The sequence below is a fragment of the Sphaeramia orbicularis genome, chromosome 18, assembly GCF_902148855.1.
Source record: "Sphaeramia orbicularis chromosome 18, fSphaOr1.1, whole genome shotgun sequence".
In the NCBI taxonomy this organism is placed as follows: domain Eukaryota; kingdom Metazoa; phylum Chordata; class Actinopteri; order Kurtiformes; family Apogonidae; genus Sphaeramia; species Sphaeramia orbicularis.
Window position 1 is genome coordinate 24370820 of NC_043974.1, and position 14263 is coordinate 24385082.

A 14263-nucleotide genomic window follows, 5' to 3' on the forward strand; every position below is an offset into this window, starting at 1 on the left:
TGTAATATATGACCTTATGTGTAATATAAATGACAGCATCACACTGATATAAAGCCAAATCCTTACATCATAAATTACACTGAAGTATAAGTTTGCTGTTTTATGAGTCTCCTAGTGTTTGTTTCCAGTGCACATTAGTTCGTGTACTGACTACATTCATTATGTCACTGAACTTTAACACAAAACACAAATGCATCAGTTGAAAAAGTGAAAACCACATCCTCACCAAGTGAAAGTTCGATCTGCTGGTTACTCAATATGTCCTGTGATCTAAGCTGTCACTGTAACAGATTTCTCCTTTACTGTCTCAGCTGCATTCAAGACGTATGGCCACATGTGCGTTGAGGGGGAGATGGTGACTTTAAATCAGATGCCAGATGTTTTCAAGTGTGTCAGTTCAGATCTATGAGTGTGTGTGTTTCTGCAGCTGATTTATCCACACTGACCTGCGATAGCTCTCCTTGGGAAACTCATAAACCCCTGCAAGAGCGTAATTACACACCACATGCATAAATACAAGTCGTATCCAAACAGGAGCCTGTAGCTGAATGCATTTACCCTCGACTCAGAATCTGACAGGCCTTGTTTTGTATGCAGTTTGAGATTTCTTGCTTGGACTATATGGCAATATCATGCTCGTACTTAAAACAGCTTTTCTCCCTCTCATTATTGTTATTTTTTTATTGTTGTTTAGTGTCAAGCACAATATCATGCATGCAAACGTAGCAACATTTCCCAAACTCAATTTCCAAATATTCTGTTTATTTTTTAATTATTATTTAAAGTCATGCACAATGCAAAAAATACAACAAAAGTCAACTGTCTGTGCATGAAGTAGTGACTAAACAAAGTCAGACCTCCATGTATTTTCAGATTAGAGCACTGAAATATTTGAGAAGACATAACAAAAGAGGAAAAACATAATCATGGATGCTTTCAAAGCCAAAAAGCTCATTTCTCCTCAATCAAAAGTGAATTGCACATTGTTTTAATTTGCAAATATATTTCAATAATATTTGGTGTTTGGAAAAAAAAAAACATTTGGACACAGTCTGGGAGTGGGTTTGAGTTTTTTCGTGATATTATTTGCATAATTTTCTAATATTCTACATGTATGGGAATTTAAGAATAATGGAACAGTACAACTGGTGAACAGATTTCTTAATAACATGCACGATTCATTTTTGCAGTAAAACTAAAGGTCAACAGGTCCAACAGTTTCACAGTTCTTTCATGCTCACAATTTAAATTCTAACAAAAAGAAAATGACTATACTCATTACATTACAAATCTGTAGGTTTTTATATTTCAGCTCCTTCACATTTTTACACCATTCAAAGCAGTTTTACGACATCAAAATACCCTGTTTATAACAGTTTGAGGCTGTTGTGTGTGCATAGAAGCTGTTCTGTGTATTACATGCATGTTTGTGCACAAATCATACAAGTTATTTTTCAGTACTCAATAGTGTTTAAACAGTACAGTCAGTTAAGTTCAACCCCTACTGTTCTGCACAATAGGTTACATAAAGAAGTATAAATGAGCTTTATAATTTAATATTTCCCTAGATTTTTACTGGATTTTATACAGACAAAGGGATTCTTTTCTTTTTCCTCCATTACTGTTACGTTCCTCCCTCTCTTCTTTCTCTTTCCTTCAGTCCCTCTGTTAATAAATCTCACCCTCCATCTCTGCTATTGAATCATAAATCATACATTTCCTTCCTTTACGTCTCTCTCGCTCTTGCCCGCTCTCTCTTTTTATTACACAATAGGCCAGACTTTGTGTCAGAGGGCATTCATGTTTAATATATATGTGTGTGTGTGTATATCTTCTACTGCAGCCTTTCCTGTAGCCATGCGTCCACACCCCTGACTCAGGCTGTGAGCTTTTCCAACATGCATACACACACACAGATGCACAAATGTACACATTAAAATGCACACACTGAGGCATATGACACACCCTCACACGCACATGAACAGGAAGTGGCACGTTAGCACACACGAAGGTAGTCGAAGGTACAACATTACCTTTATTATTTTCTGCCCAAACTCAATATTCCTGCATGCACAAGTGCTTATAAGCTGAGGTCCTGTTAACACTCACCACTGAGACGCTGTTAACACTCTGCTGGCAGTAAGCAACAGGCCTATGTCCCATTTTAACAAGGACCTTTGTGAATATGGAGCTATTCCCGCTCCTGCACATTTGTTCCAGAAACTGTAAGAAAACAAAGGGTCACTCAGTACATTTTTTTTTCCTTCATTCCCCCACTAATGGATCCCCCGTGTGTTTTACTCTGTGGAATTCACATTCAGGCTGTGGGCCCCTCGATTGTGTAATCAGCTTGCTTGAAAAATTGTAATATTTTTGTTTAATCAAAAGGCTTGTGATAGTACTGAACAAAAATATTACTTATTTTAAAGTTACCAGAAAAGCTTGAGATGGTATCGAACATACACAAACACTTCCAAGGAACTTTTTTTTTTTTTTTTTTTTTTTTTTTTTTAGTAAATATCCAGAGTGGAAGATATAAGAAGATTTAGGTGGATTTAACAGCATGCTTTAATTGATGGTGTAATTTTTTTATTTTTTTTTTCATTACCATACAAACGTATGGCAACTGCTGTGTTTTCATAACTTCAGAATAAGCTGCTTAGATTGCCTTAGTCCATCATGTTGCACCACCATATTTCTACAATACCTCAGAAGGGTCTTTTTTTTTTCTTTTTTCTGTTTCATAGAAGGTGGCATCTACTGTTAAAGTTTTGGGAGCCAAAATCAAAGTCACCAAAATTAGAAAATGCTTTACTTTTCTCTCTTCTTAGTCCAAATGAAAAGATAAAATAAATTATAGTAGATAACTTGACCATTTCAAGCTGCTGTGGAAAAGAGAGGACACTTTTCCAAATGTCTATATAGAATCCTGCCATAAAACACCTGTGATTAACCAACCAGTCATAAGTCAAAGTAATTTTTCTACAGCCAGAAAACAGAGTTCACAGAAGTTAATGGAATCGAACGCTGTAGCTTTACTATGTGGTTGACCTGAATGAGCGCCTATGTGTTTTATGTGGCCACTGCAGGAGAGGATCAGAGGGTATTCAGTGGGCTGCAATCTGAAATTTCACCACAAGATATCACTAATATGTAGCTATAACCCTAAATTTCATGCATTGATTGAAGTTTTAAGCTAATTAACCTCTCCAACTCACCCTCATGTCTAAATGACAGATGGAAAAACGAATAGGACATTGCAATTTGGAAACACAAATTCCCATTGGCATTACCAATAAATAGTGAACTGTTGCATTTATGGTGTGACAGTTAATATTCGGTGGCATTTAGGCACAAAGTCTACTTTGTTATAGCGGGTAAAAGGGTCAAGAGAAAGGATTAAAATAAAGAAAAATTTAAATAAACCTGTCTGGTTTGAAACAAGTCATGAACATTGAACTACAAAGTTAACATATTTATCCTCAATGGGGAAAAAAAGCAGTGTGAGTTTATTATATTCTAATTATTATATATAACACATTTTACACACAAAGGCAATTCAGTCTGCTTTACAGAAAAAAAGAACCATATCAGTAAATTTACAGACTTAAAACCTGTTAAGCACTGGGCCATTTGTTTCCAGTCGGAGTCATTTCAGTGTAACACAAAACTGTGGATTAGCAAATATCTGGAGTTTCGTTCATATAAAATCAAGTTATGATCAGAAAACGGCAAAAGTAAGACAAAATATGGATCATTACTTCATAATTTGACCTTGTGCACCTCTTTAGCTCGTTCAATGAGTTTTCCCGGTAGAGAATAATACTTGTTCTGTTGGATCTGCTTAGCGTTAGCTTAGCGCTGTAAAGTTCGTCATTAATCTTTTGTTTTATGAAATTATTCATGATATAAATTTGTCTCAGACTTTCAGCTTGTCTTAGATATTTTCCCATTGAAGTGCTTGTAGTTTGACTTGTGTTCTGTTGTTTGACATTTGGTTTTAATGAGCAACAGTTTTCAGTGTTTTTACATCATTACTAATCCTGAACTGACCCTGTCCGAAACTGCAAAACAAGAAAAAAGAAAAAGAAAAAAAACAAACAAAACTAAAATACATCTATTATGTCTGAAATATGAGGCAGGAAAACACTTTTGTAAAGTACATGAAAATAACCTTCTGAACGTTGAACAAATATAAATGTAGAAAATCTGCACATGTATGCATCATCCACAAAACTGGATTTAATGCATCAAATAGTCCAGAACCTTCCATTGGATAATTACTGCTTTTATTAATGTGTTTCAGCATGGGTTTCAACTGATGCAGGGTTAGGGTTAGTTCAGCTGGTCAGGTCTGACATTGCATAAGCTCATTGAAATTAAAGGGAGTGGATGCAAAAATTTAAATAAAACTAAATGCTAAAGAAGCCTAATGCTAAATATTATTGTGGAATTTTTTGTTTGTCGGGGCTGTGTATGTTTCTAAATAACAGAGGATCAGTGGTGGGAATCACAGGGTTAGTATTACTGTCACGATACATTGTCCGCACCATGATAAAGCAATACTGCAATATTTAATAGATTCAAAAGCTTACATGACTATGTATGCGTCACAGAAGAAGGTAAAATATGAGTAAAGGGGGATGGATGGATGGATGGATGGATGGATGGTAGTGATGGGACTTTTGGCTCTTTGAAGGGAGCTGTTCAATCAGGAGCCGTTCACTGAAAAGAGCCGTTCAAAAGACTGGCTCTTTTGTTTTTTTTTTTTTGCATTATTTTGAAACACCAATGTTTTAATGACTAAATAGGCTACATGTGATGATTGACATTACATTTTAAAGGTGTTTAATTGGCACGGCAGTAAATATTATCTTACCGTAAAAAAGAATAGTTAGTTAAAATGTGTGGGCTAAACAAATGACATGAGAGGTGACATTAGGCAAATGCTGGAATTTGACAAAAAAAAAAAAAAAAAACCCATCATGGTACATTATGTGGACTAGTCTGTAGCCTAAAAATGACGAAGAAAATAAAACATTTTCTTATGAAATAACATTTTTCTTTGGCTCATTACTCACAGGTGGTCACTCACTCACTCTCAAACTTTTCTCCGGTTTCGACCAGTCTTCCAGCTCCGCCTCCTCGAGTATGTTCACCTCACGCTTCAAACTGTTGTTTTTTTGCTAAGTTCTTGCCATGAGACATGCGCAGTGCACAAGCACTCTTTTTTTCTGCTCGAACATTCTCCTCCTGCCCAATGCCTCCCCAGTGACGCTAAATTGACAGGCAATCGGATACTCCCTCCTTAAAAAAAAAAAAAAAATGAACGGCTCTTTATAAAGACTCGGTTCCCATCGTTCATTTCAAAGAGCCGTTCAAAAGATTTGATTCGTTCGTGAACATCACATCACTAATGGATGGATGGATGGATGGATAGATAACATTCAAGGTTTGCATATCTTGGTATCACTTCTAGGGCTTCTATATAGCCAAATAATCTTTATAGAAAAAAACTATTAAAAAAAGACCAAGTGTAACGCCATGTTCACAAGAATTAGTGACTCTAAATTGTACAATGCGATACATTCCCATATAAATATTCAGTCCCACCTCTGCAAAAGACAAAGAAAAGAAAGGCTCTATAAAGATCTAATCAACTGATCTGCATGACCAGGAAAGACATTTCTTTGCTTTTGTATAAACACTGTGGTGTTTGACGCTGTCCGGATGGAAGTACCAGGTTCTCATTGATGCTTTTGAGATTGTGAGCTATTTAGAGGACTTGGATGAGGAACAGTGCCTTGAAGGGTTTTTTTTTTTTTCTCGCTCTTTCTCTGGCTGTATGAGTGTGTTATGGGTGTGTTTCCGTTGCTCGAGGACTTCCAGGGTCCCTGAGATAATGTGGAATTCATGAGAGGAATGCCACACAGGGGTTCTTTCCTGTCACCTGACTCCATCACTTCCTGCGTTGGCCTTCCTGCGTCTGGACCTTCAAGGAGAGGCAAAAAGCTGCGATTGAGGCGCTGTTTCATAATATTATATGTGTGATATAATGAAGAGAAGACAAGTGATCAAACGTGAGACAAGCCCATGCAAATGAAGTCTGGCGGTGGATGTGATCAAATAAAAACAGATTAAGTAAAGACATCGAGACAAATAGCCAATAAAGGAGGGAAGACAGATGTAGGGGGATAATAAAAGAGGCAATAAAGAGAAAGAAAACAAAAAAAAAGAGGAGGAGGAAAGTGATGGCAGGATTCTTGTGGGGCCTCTTGGTTTTTGGGCAGCAAGGGGATACATGCCAGGTAATGGCTTCCAGACCCACACACAGTAATTCGATTAGAAAATCTGACAGGACAAGGAGACTGTGTGGATTTGTGCGTACACCAAGGGCCTTTCTTTCTCATACTGTAGGGCTCTGACTTCCTCTGCCCATTGGGAACGGGGCCGACTTGTCTCTCTCTCTCTCTTTCTCTGTGTGTGTGTGTGCGTTACCAACACTGGAGGTTAATGTATGCTTTCAATCACAGCTCTAGTGGGGAGAAATCAGATCCCTGCAGAGTACATGTGGACCTCAAAATCCACACTCGCACAGATTCGCACATTGCACACAAAGACTAAAACACTAACAGATATGGGGCAAGAGTGCAGCGAATGCATTTATCCACGGTTTAACCATTAACTGATTTTTATTAAGCTGGAATGCAACTTTTAGAATGACTCACCACTTTTTTGCAGCATTGAAGACAAAGTCAACTGAATATACTAACAGAGCTAGAAGACTAAAAGAAGTAGAGCAGTTAAGAGTTGGCACTGAGTGAGATGAAAAGAGAAACAGAGGAAGACCTAATTAAACAGAGGAAGGATTGATACAGAGGAGTGGGAGGAGAGTGAGGGCAAGATGACTTAACAGGGATACACGAATACTCCACCCTCGATCTCCGACACATATACAAAAGGCACTCTCCCAGTGAGGTAAATCCCCCAGCATTCCCCCCGTATGCGCTGTCACATCCCTCCCTCCCCTGCAACTGGTGTAAGTGTGTGTCTGTGTGTGTCACTGCTTAACTCTGACATTCCAATGCAGAGTGGAGAGACGGTGAGTTCGTCTGCAGAGAGCAAAGGGACGCAACTACAATTACAACCCACAACTTCAATAAGACAAGAAAAAGAAGAGGAAAACACTTCACTGTGGTCTCACTTTTGGAAAACCTGAATGCACTGCAGCTGGAAAGCCTTAACAAGACTTCCTTATTCTTGACAAGGGATTTCAAGAAAAGCATCCTTTAGTATCCATTTGCAGTTTCCTCTTTCTGCTTCTTTCTATCTCTCCCGGGGGACTGACTCCAAATTTTGGATTGCTGCAGAAAGTTGGGAAATACTAAAATAGGACGAGGTCGTAGCGTTGCAGTAACAGCACTTAAAGGGGTGAGTGAATTAAATGCATGCTTTTTCCTGCAGGTTGAGTCGGTTTCTTTGCCATAATAGAACAAAAGCAGATCCTTGCCTGTTGGCATTGGTTGTATTTACTTTTATAACTTGTCAGAGTTGACGAACATTGCATTTTCTTTCATTTTAGACTTCAAAGTGTGTGTTTGTAGTGTTAATAGTGTATAAAAATGGAGTGTGTTACCTGGTTTGTCTCTAGGGAGTTTTTTGCTCTTCTGACCTCCTGCAGTTCACTTATGTATCCGGGAAAAAAAGAGCTATAAGTAACGAACAGTGGTGATTATCTGGAGCTAAATGGATGAGGTAAAGACAAGGGGTGAAGCAGAGGACGGACTTCTGGTTTTAACATCAGCCGCTGGGATGTGAGCCAGTGCTGCACATATGCTCCAGCACACATTATCTTCAGTTGTTTCAGGAACATCAGTGCATGCAGGTGTGAAGCACGAGCGCCAAGTCGATAATAATGATCCTCCTCATTTTCTCACTCACACCCAAAAGGCATTATACATTTATTTATCACAGTCCTTTTCTTGTTTGCTCTTGGCGGTCTCTTTCAGTGATTCCCAGTGCTGTAATCCATAAATATCGTAGATACAAAGGAGGCACCCTCCCTATTTTTTATGCATGTATCTTTCAGTTTTGGAGTTTCTTGTATTTCATTACTCATTTTTACAACACATCTGTTCCTGTAATCGTGAAATATGTCTGTAGAAATGGGATGTAGCAGCTAAGGAATTTATTTTAAGGGAAATAGTCTAGTTTCTGTGTTTACCATATGGCCGAATAAACCTACGCTTCATCCCTTTTAAACATAGTTGAAATTGGTGCTTGTATGAAACTGGTACCTAAAAGCAAACTTTGGAAGCACTTTGGGTCTGTTTTAAGAATAAATATGTACTGAGATAAAAGAGAAACTATTTTTCAGATAAATCAAATTTTTTTTGATGCACACATACAAAAGTCTGCATGTAATACGGTAAAAAGGACATGAAAATTGCATGCTATTATTTTTTAAAATATCTTTTTATTCTCTCACAGGTACGTTTTAGGAATCGAAGTAAATATGCAAGGCAGAGTGTTTCACAAAAATGACTGCTGTTGTAAAATCACTTGCGAGTTTTATGTGTTTAAATGGGCAGGTTCTGCATGTAACACCAGTGGACACAATGGGTTATGCATGAAACCTGGGATGAGAGGGAGATTCATGAAAAACTTGCATGTCTGGATTAGAAACATGACTAAGATTGTCAAATTTAACAGTGTCTTTATTTATAGCGGTATATGAGACCATTTCAAGTCCCAATTTTGGTCCTATTTTTGGCCCCAATATTTTATTAAAAATTCATACATTTTTAGATGGCTCAGAGCAAGAGTGTAATTTTTTTTGCATTTATCTGAGGTCATCAATAGGTACATCCTGGAAGGAAATATGTCTAAATTTATCTTTTATTTTTGGCTCTAAAAAGCTGGCAAAATGCCCGATACCAAAATAAACCCGGTTTCATGGAAAGACCCAAAAGTAACCCTAAGTCTATTCCTAAACTAGGTCACTGATGTTAAATGTGTTTGCTATTGTGTAGTTTACACCTGTTAGCTTCCTGGAGCTGATGATTATTATAGCTGGAGGCTTAAGTGCACTGTAAGAGATAGCTTTGCTCTTGCTAAATCACTCCGTATTAAATAGCGCATAATAATTATCAACATTTACTTCAGTATCAGAACATTTCCCAGTCTATTGGTACAATAAAAATGTTGCTATTGTAATTTTCTACAAATGATGGATGTGAACAGTGTAATCTCAATATTCCTGAACCATATTTATTCATATGTGTACATTAATGTTTTAGTGCTTAAACTTTTCACAGTGTTTTTTTCATGTCTCCCAAAAATTAAATGAATGTAACTGCATCTGTGCATATATGTAACACAGTCCTCATTACTCTAAAGCATATATCAGAAACAGCTTGACAGAATGTCTTGAAATTTGACCAAAATGTTCACTCCAAGTCTGACAAAAGTTTGGTGGACAAAGGTCAAAGGTCAGTGTCACTGTGACCTTATGTCTGTATCTCAGGAATGCCTTCCGCATATGTGGCACAAACACTCACTTGAACTCAAGGATGAACTGATAAACATTCTTGTGGCAAAAGATCAGGGTTGTTGTGACCTTACCACACACATCTTGGGCAAACCCAAGATTTGGGATTATGATGCAGGGACCACACAACATTTCAGCCTGGTATCAACAATGTTTTTTGAGATATTGGGGCTTTGAAAATCAGGTGTGATGCAGATTTGACTGAAAAAACAAGTGTCACAGAAAAAAATGCAAAGTTTAATAAACCTTTATTTTTGATAGATGCATGAAATTTTTAGGATTTGTTCTAAGGTACAAGATGTCATGAACTTCTGTAGAAGAAAATCCATAGTAGCATATTTGCCAAATTCTAGCTTTCTGAAAACTGAAAAAAAAAAAAAAAATCTCGTTTGTGTTCTACAACAATTTTATTTCAGTGTATCTCCACATTATGGCACATCAGATGTCTCAGTTTTGGCATTTATTTCTCATGTTGTAGTACTATTGGGATGACCAACTATTTTCTGATCTGTGAGATATTAAAAAATCAATCATTGCTACCTATTTCGAAAGATCACATATAATACTAGCAGTTCCGTCAGGTCACATATGTCATAGCCCGTTACTTTGTCAGTTGGACATGTTGCGTCCTTCATGTTCTGTTCCACCACCAGTATTGACACAGTAACATATTGTCTGATTCGCTGGGCGGCGATGGCCTGGTCACTGACCCCATGCAGTAGACACCCTTCTAAGATGACACGTTATTGTTCAGTGCTGGGTCGCATCTCTAGGACAATGGTGGAGTGCAAAACTTACAGCTGTACAAACAACAAGCACAAACTCATGCTTTCCACTCAGTCTTGCTCACTCACTTTCCTTTGGGTACTGAGATATTTTGACCATGGGAAACATTTAGATTTTTTTCTAACTTTTTTGACTCCCTAAAATAAAACTTGTGACCTCAATAATGTGTTTTGTGGCTCACTGATGGGTCATAAACCCAAGGTTGAGACCCACTGATTTTGATTACTAATTCTACACCACTTTAAGATGATCATGTATCAAGATAACTTATTTGCTGTGGTTTAGAATTCTACATTTCCATTTTATTTATGCCAAACAGCAGTTTTCCTCCTTACTTGATCTGTTTTCATAAAACTGTGCTTCTCTTTAGACCCTGGCTCCGGTAAAGATGGCTGACGTGGTGCAGCCTGACCCCAACAGCCTGCAGATACCCAGTAAGACGGACAAATGAGTACACACATACTTGAATACTGTATGGTAACCTGGTCAGAGTGACTCATTCCTTTTCTGTTATCTTCTACTCTTGGGCACTCTTTTCCATGTCCTTCTCCCACTAGGGAATGTTGCACAATTCAGATTCCAGTAGCATTCCAGTCATTCCTACCAAACATGAATATTCAATCTCACATCTACAGAGCTGTAAGTCAAGTGTGCATACACCCTGAGAGTGTAGGTCACTTGAGAAGTAAAGTGTTCCCTGTAAATGTTTTGTGTCAGTAAGTAATGACAGACAAATACTGCCTCTTTCCTTGAGATAAGCGGCTTTTCTCAGACCTGCTTATCACTTCATGCACATTTTTTGGCTATTGTGTTCATTTTCCAGTGATGTAGTGCTTTCCAGACGCTGAGAACACATTAATAATTAGATTTTGTAAAGGTTAGCCATCACCGTTTGCTTATATCCGCTGATCTTCTCCTCTCTGCTCATGTTTTCTTTTCTAGATGATAATTTATCCGTCCCATCATCGCCTGCCACAGCCAGAAATGACTGCAGCATCACACCCCTCACGCCCTCGCCCTCGCCGGTAACCATGCACACACACAAACACCGCAGGCCCTCCTACACACCCTTTCCCCTCTCTACTTATTTTTCTTTCTATAGCACTCCTAAAGTGGACCTGTAAACCCACATCCACTACACTGTGTTATTAGTGGTTTATAATAACACTCACAGTGTAAAATGAAGAGTAGATTTAAAGCAGCACTCAATAAAAACTACAACCTGCGGTGGAGAAACGCATGTATATTGGCACTGTTAGAAAATGGAAACAGGAAAAATAGTAAAACCAGCGCATTACATGTTCTATATAAGACAGCGGTTGAAGAAAAAGAAAGGCTGCAGCTCCACAGCTTTGTAGAGAGTCAAACATTAAATAGTTTATGAGATGAAGGAGCGTTATTATGTGTAAAACACACTCGCAAACAGTCTTGTGAAGGTTTCTTTTGGAATTTACTGTGACAGGTTGCTGCTAGTCACTCTGTTATTTGTGATATGGGTCATTTAACTAACCTATAACTTATACAGACTCTATTACCTCTTGATTTCTTTGTTAAAACTGATAAATAAAAGTTAAAAGTCAAAACATTCTCTGGCCTATGGGGTAAGGTTGCTGTCAAAATATTTGTGTGCAAAAGATAGAAATGCATGCATGTTAGTGTATAGTTGTGCAAAAAATAAATATTTGCACACTTTCCATCAGAATACGAATGAATACGTTTTGACAACAAGAATTACAAACACAAAATGCAACTTTATGATTGCGCTTTCTTCATCACGAATACAAATTCACCAATGTGACTCTGCCGTCAAAAATACGTCACCACTTCAAAGAGATTATTTATTGAGCAGAGGATACATCGATTCCACAGATAGTGTATGCGTTCAGGTTCCTTCTCCATGGATAGAACAATGTACAAATGGTTTGATTTGACCTGACAGCCATCTTGTACAGTGATCCTGCCCAATCTTGCCTTGATTTTGCCACAGAAAAGGAACCTGAACTCATGCGCAGTCTGTGGAATTGATGTACGTATCTTCTGCTCAATCAATAATGCCTGTGAAGTGGTGGCGTATATTTGACAGTAGAGTCACATTGGTGAATTTGTATTCATGATGGATAAAGTGCAATCATAAAGTTGCATTTCATGCTTGTAATTCTTGATGTCAAAACTTTTTCATTCCTATTCTGACAGATAAAATACATGCACTACATTTTATGTACGACTGAACTCATTCAAGAGTTTAGAAATATTTATTTTTTGCACAATTATATTTATTTTTGCACAACTATAGGCTCACATATCTGCACACATATCTGTCTTATGCACATGAATATTTTGACTGCTTCCTTACCCCATACTGATCTCTCTGAATTCATTGTTGAATTTCATGTAAGGCAAAAAATGTGATCATGATAAAAAAAAAAACAACATTTGTCCATGTTGATAATTATCCAATTAATTTCTACATTTCAATTTTCAGACACCTTCCAGCAATATTTTGAATTTATACTCAATTTCAGTACCTCAGAAGTAAGTCTAATGTGTTAAGAGACAACAGTTGTTGCAAATAGGTTTATATTTTTAATGTCATGAAAATGTTTTGTATAAAAATGCAAATGAGCTACAAAATAAAACTAAAAATGTGTGGGGTAATATGTGATGTCATTTTCTTTGTGTTAAAACAGGACATTAGCAATAAAAAAACATGTAATTTACATAACATGTTACTGAAGCCATGGCCATATTGTATCATAGTAGCTCTCCAACGCTGCTACTCACAGATCTCTGCCTCTCTGTCTTGTTTTATTCTCAGAGGGTGGAGGTCAGACCCAGGATGGCGTGTCCATTCTCCGTTGTCGTGGCGATAGACTTTGGGACGACCTCCAGTGGCTACGCTTTCAGTTTTACACAAGACTCAGAAGCCATACACATGATGAAGTATTAGACTTTATCTGTTCCTTTTCATTACATTCTATTGTACAGGGGTTGGACAAAATAATGGAAACACCTTAAAAAATCAACAAAATATAATTTAATATGGTGTAGGTCCGCCTTTTGCGGCATTTACAGCCTCAATTCTCCGAGATATTGATTCATACAACTTGTGAATTGTTTCCAGAGGAATTTTAAGCCATTCTTCAGTTAGAATACCCTCCAACTCTTTTAGAGAAGATGGCGGTGGAAATTGACGTCTTACTTGAATCTCTAAAACTGACCATAAATGCTCAATAATGTTGAGGTCTGGGGACTGTGCCGGCCATACGAGATGCTCAACTTCATTAGAATGTTCCTCATGCCATTCTTTAACAATTCTAGCTGTATGGATTGGGGCATTATTATCTTGAGGTGAAGGTGTTTCCATTATTTTGTCCAACCCCTGTATGTCTTTATAACCCTCCTTCACTGAGACCTTTTTCCTCCAATCCATGCAGGCGGTGGGAGGGTGGAGATCCCGGAGTGGCCAATCAGAAGAGCCCAACATGTCTCCTGCTGACTCCAGATTTAAGGTTCCACAGTTTTGGTTTTGCCGCCCGGGATTTCTATCACGACCTGGACCCAGAGGAGGCCCGGCACTGGCTCTACTTCGATAAGTTCAAGATGAAGATCCACAGTACAAGTGTAAGAGATGTACTTACAGATGTCCGCCTCTGATCAGATCATCAGACACATGTTAATGCCAGATGTGAACAGCAGAGAAATGAGGAAAACTAGATGCAGAAGGATTAGAAGACTGTATGTAATATATCCAGTATGAAAAGGGTTCAGCACCAATTTTTTTCCCACATTTTTTGTGAGATATAAGTCTACAGTATGTAAGATTCCTGCCTTAAAATAGCAAAAACAAAAAGGCCTGTGTCATATTAAATGTATCTAATAGTGGTCTAATTCAATGTAATGATTTCATTTGGTCGCCTGTCAGTGGTG

At 37.8% G+C, this 14263-nt stretch overlaps 1 protein-coding gene across 1 annotated transcript in view; it reads left to right on the top strand.

Annotated features, from left to right (window-relative positions):
- Window positions 1-6974: 6974 nt before the first annotated feature.
- hspa12b (heat shock protein 12B) overlaps window positions 6975-14263 on the top strand; it is a 29973-nt gene continuing 22684 nt past the window's right edge. Inside the window, exons 1-5 of the mRNA XM_030162214.1 lie at window positions 6975-7431; window positions 10707-10770; window positions 11279-11361; window positions 13152-13276; window positions 13771-13957. Coding sequence (XP_030018074.1) covers window positions 10725-10770; window positions 11279-11361; window positions 13152-13276; window positions 13771-13957 — 441 coding nt within the window. The 5' untranslated portion in view covers window positions 6975-7431; window positions 10707-10724. The remainder of the gene's footprint in view (window positions 7432-10706; window positions 10771-11278; window positions 11362-13151; window positions 13277-13770; window positions 13958-14263) is intronic.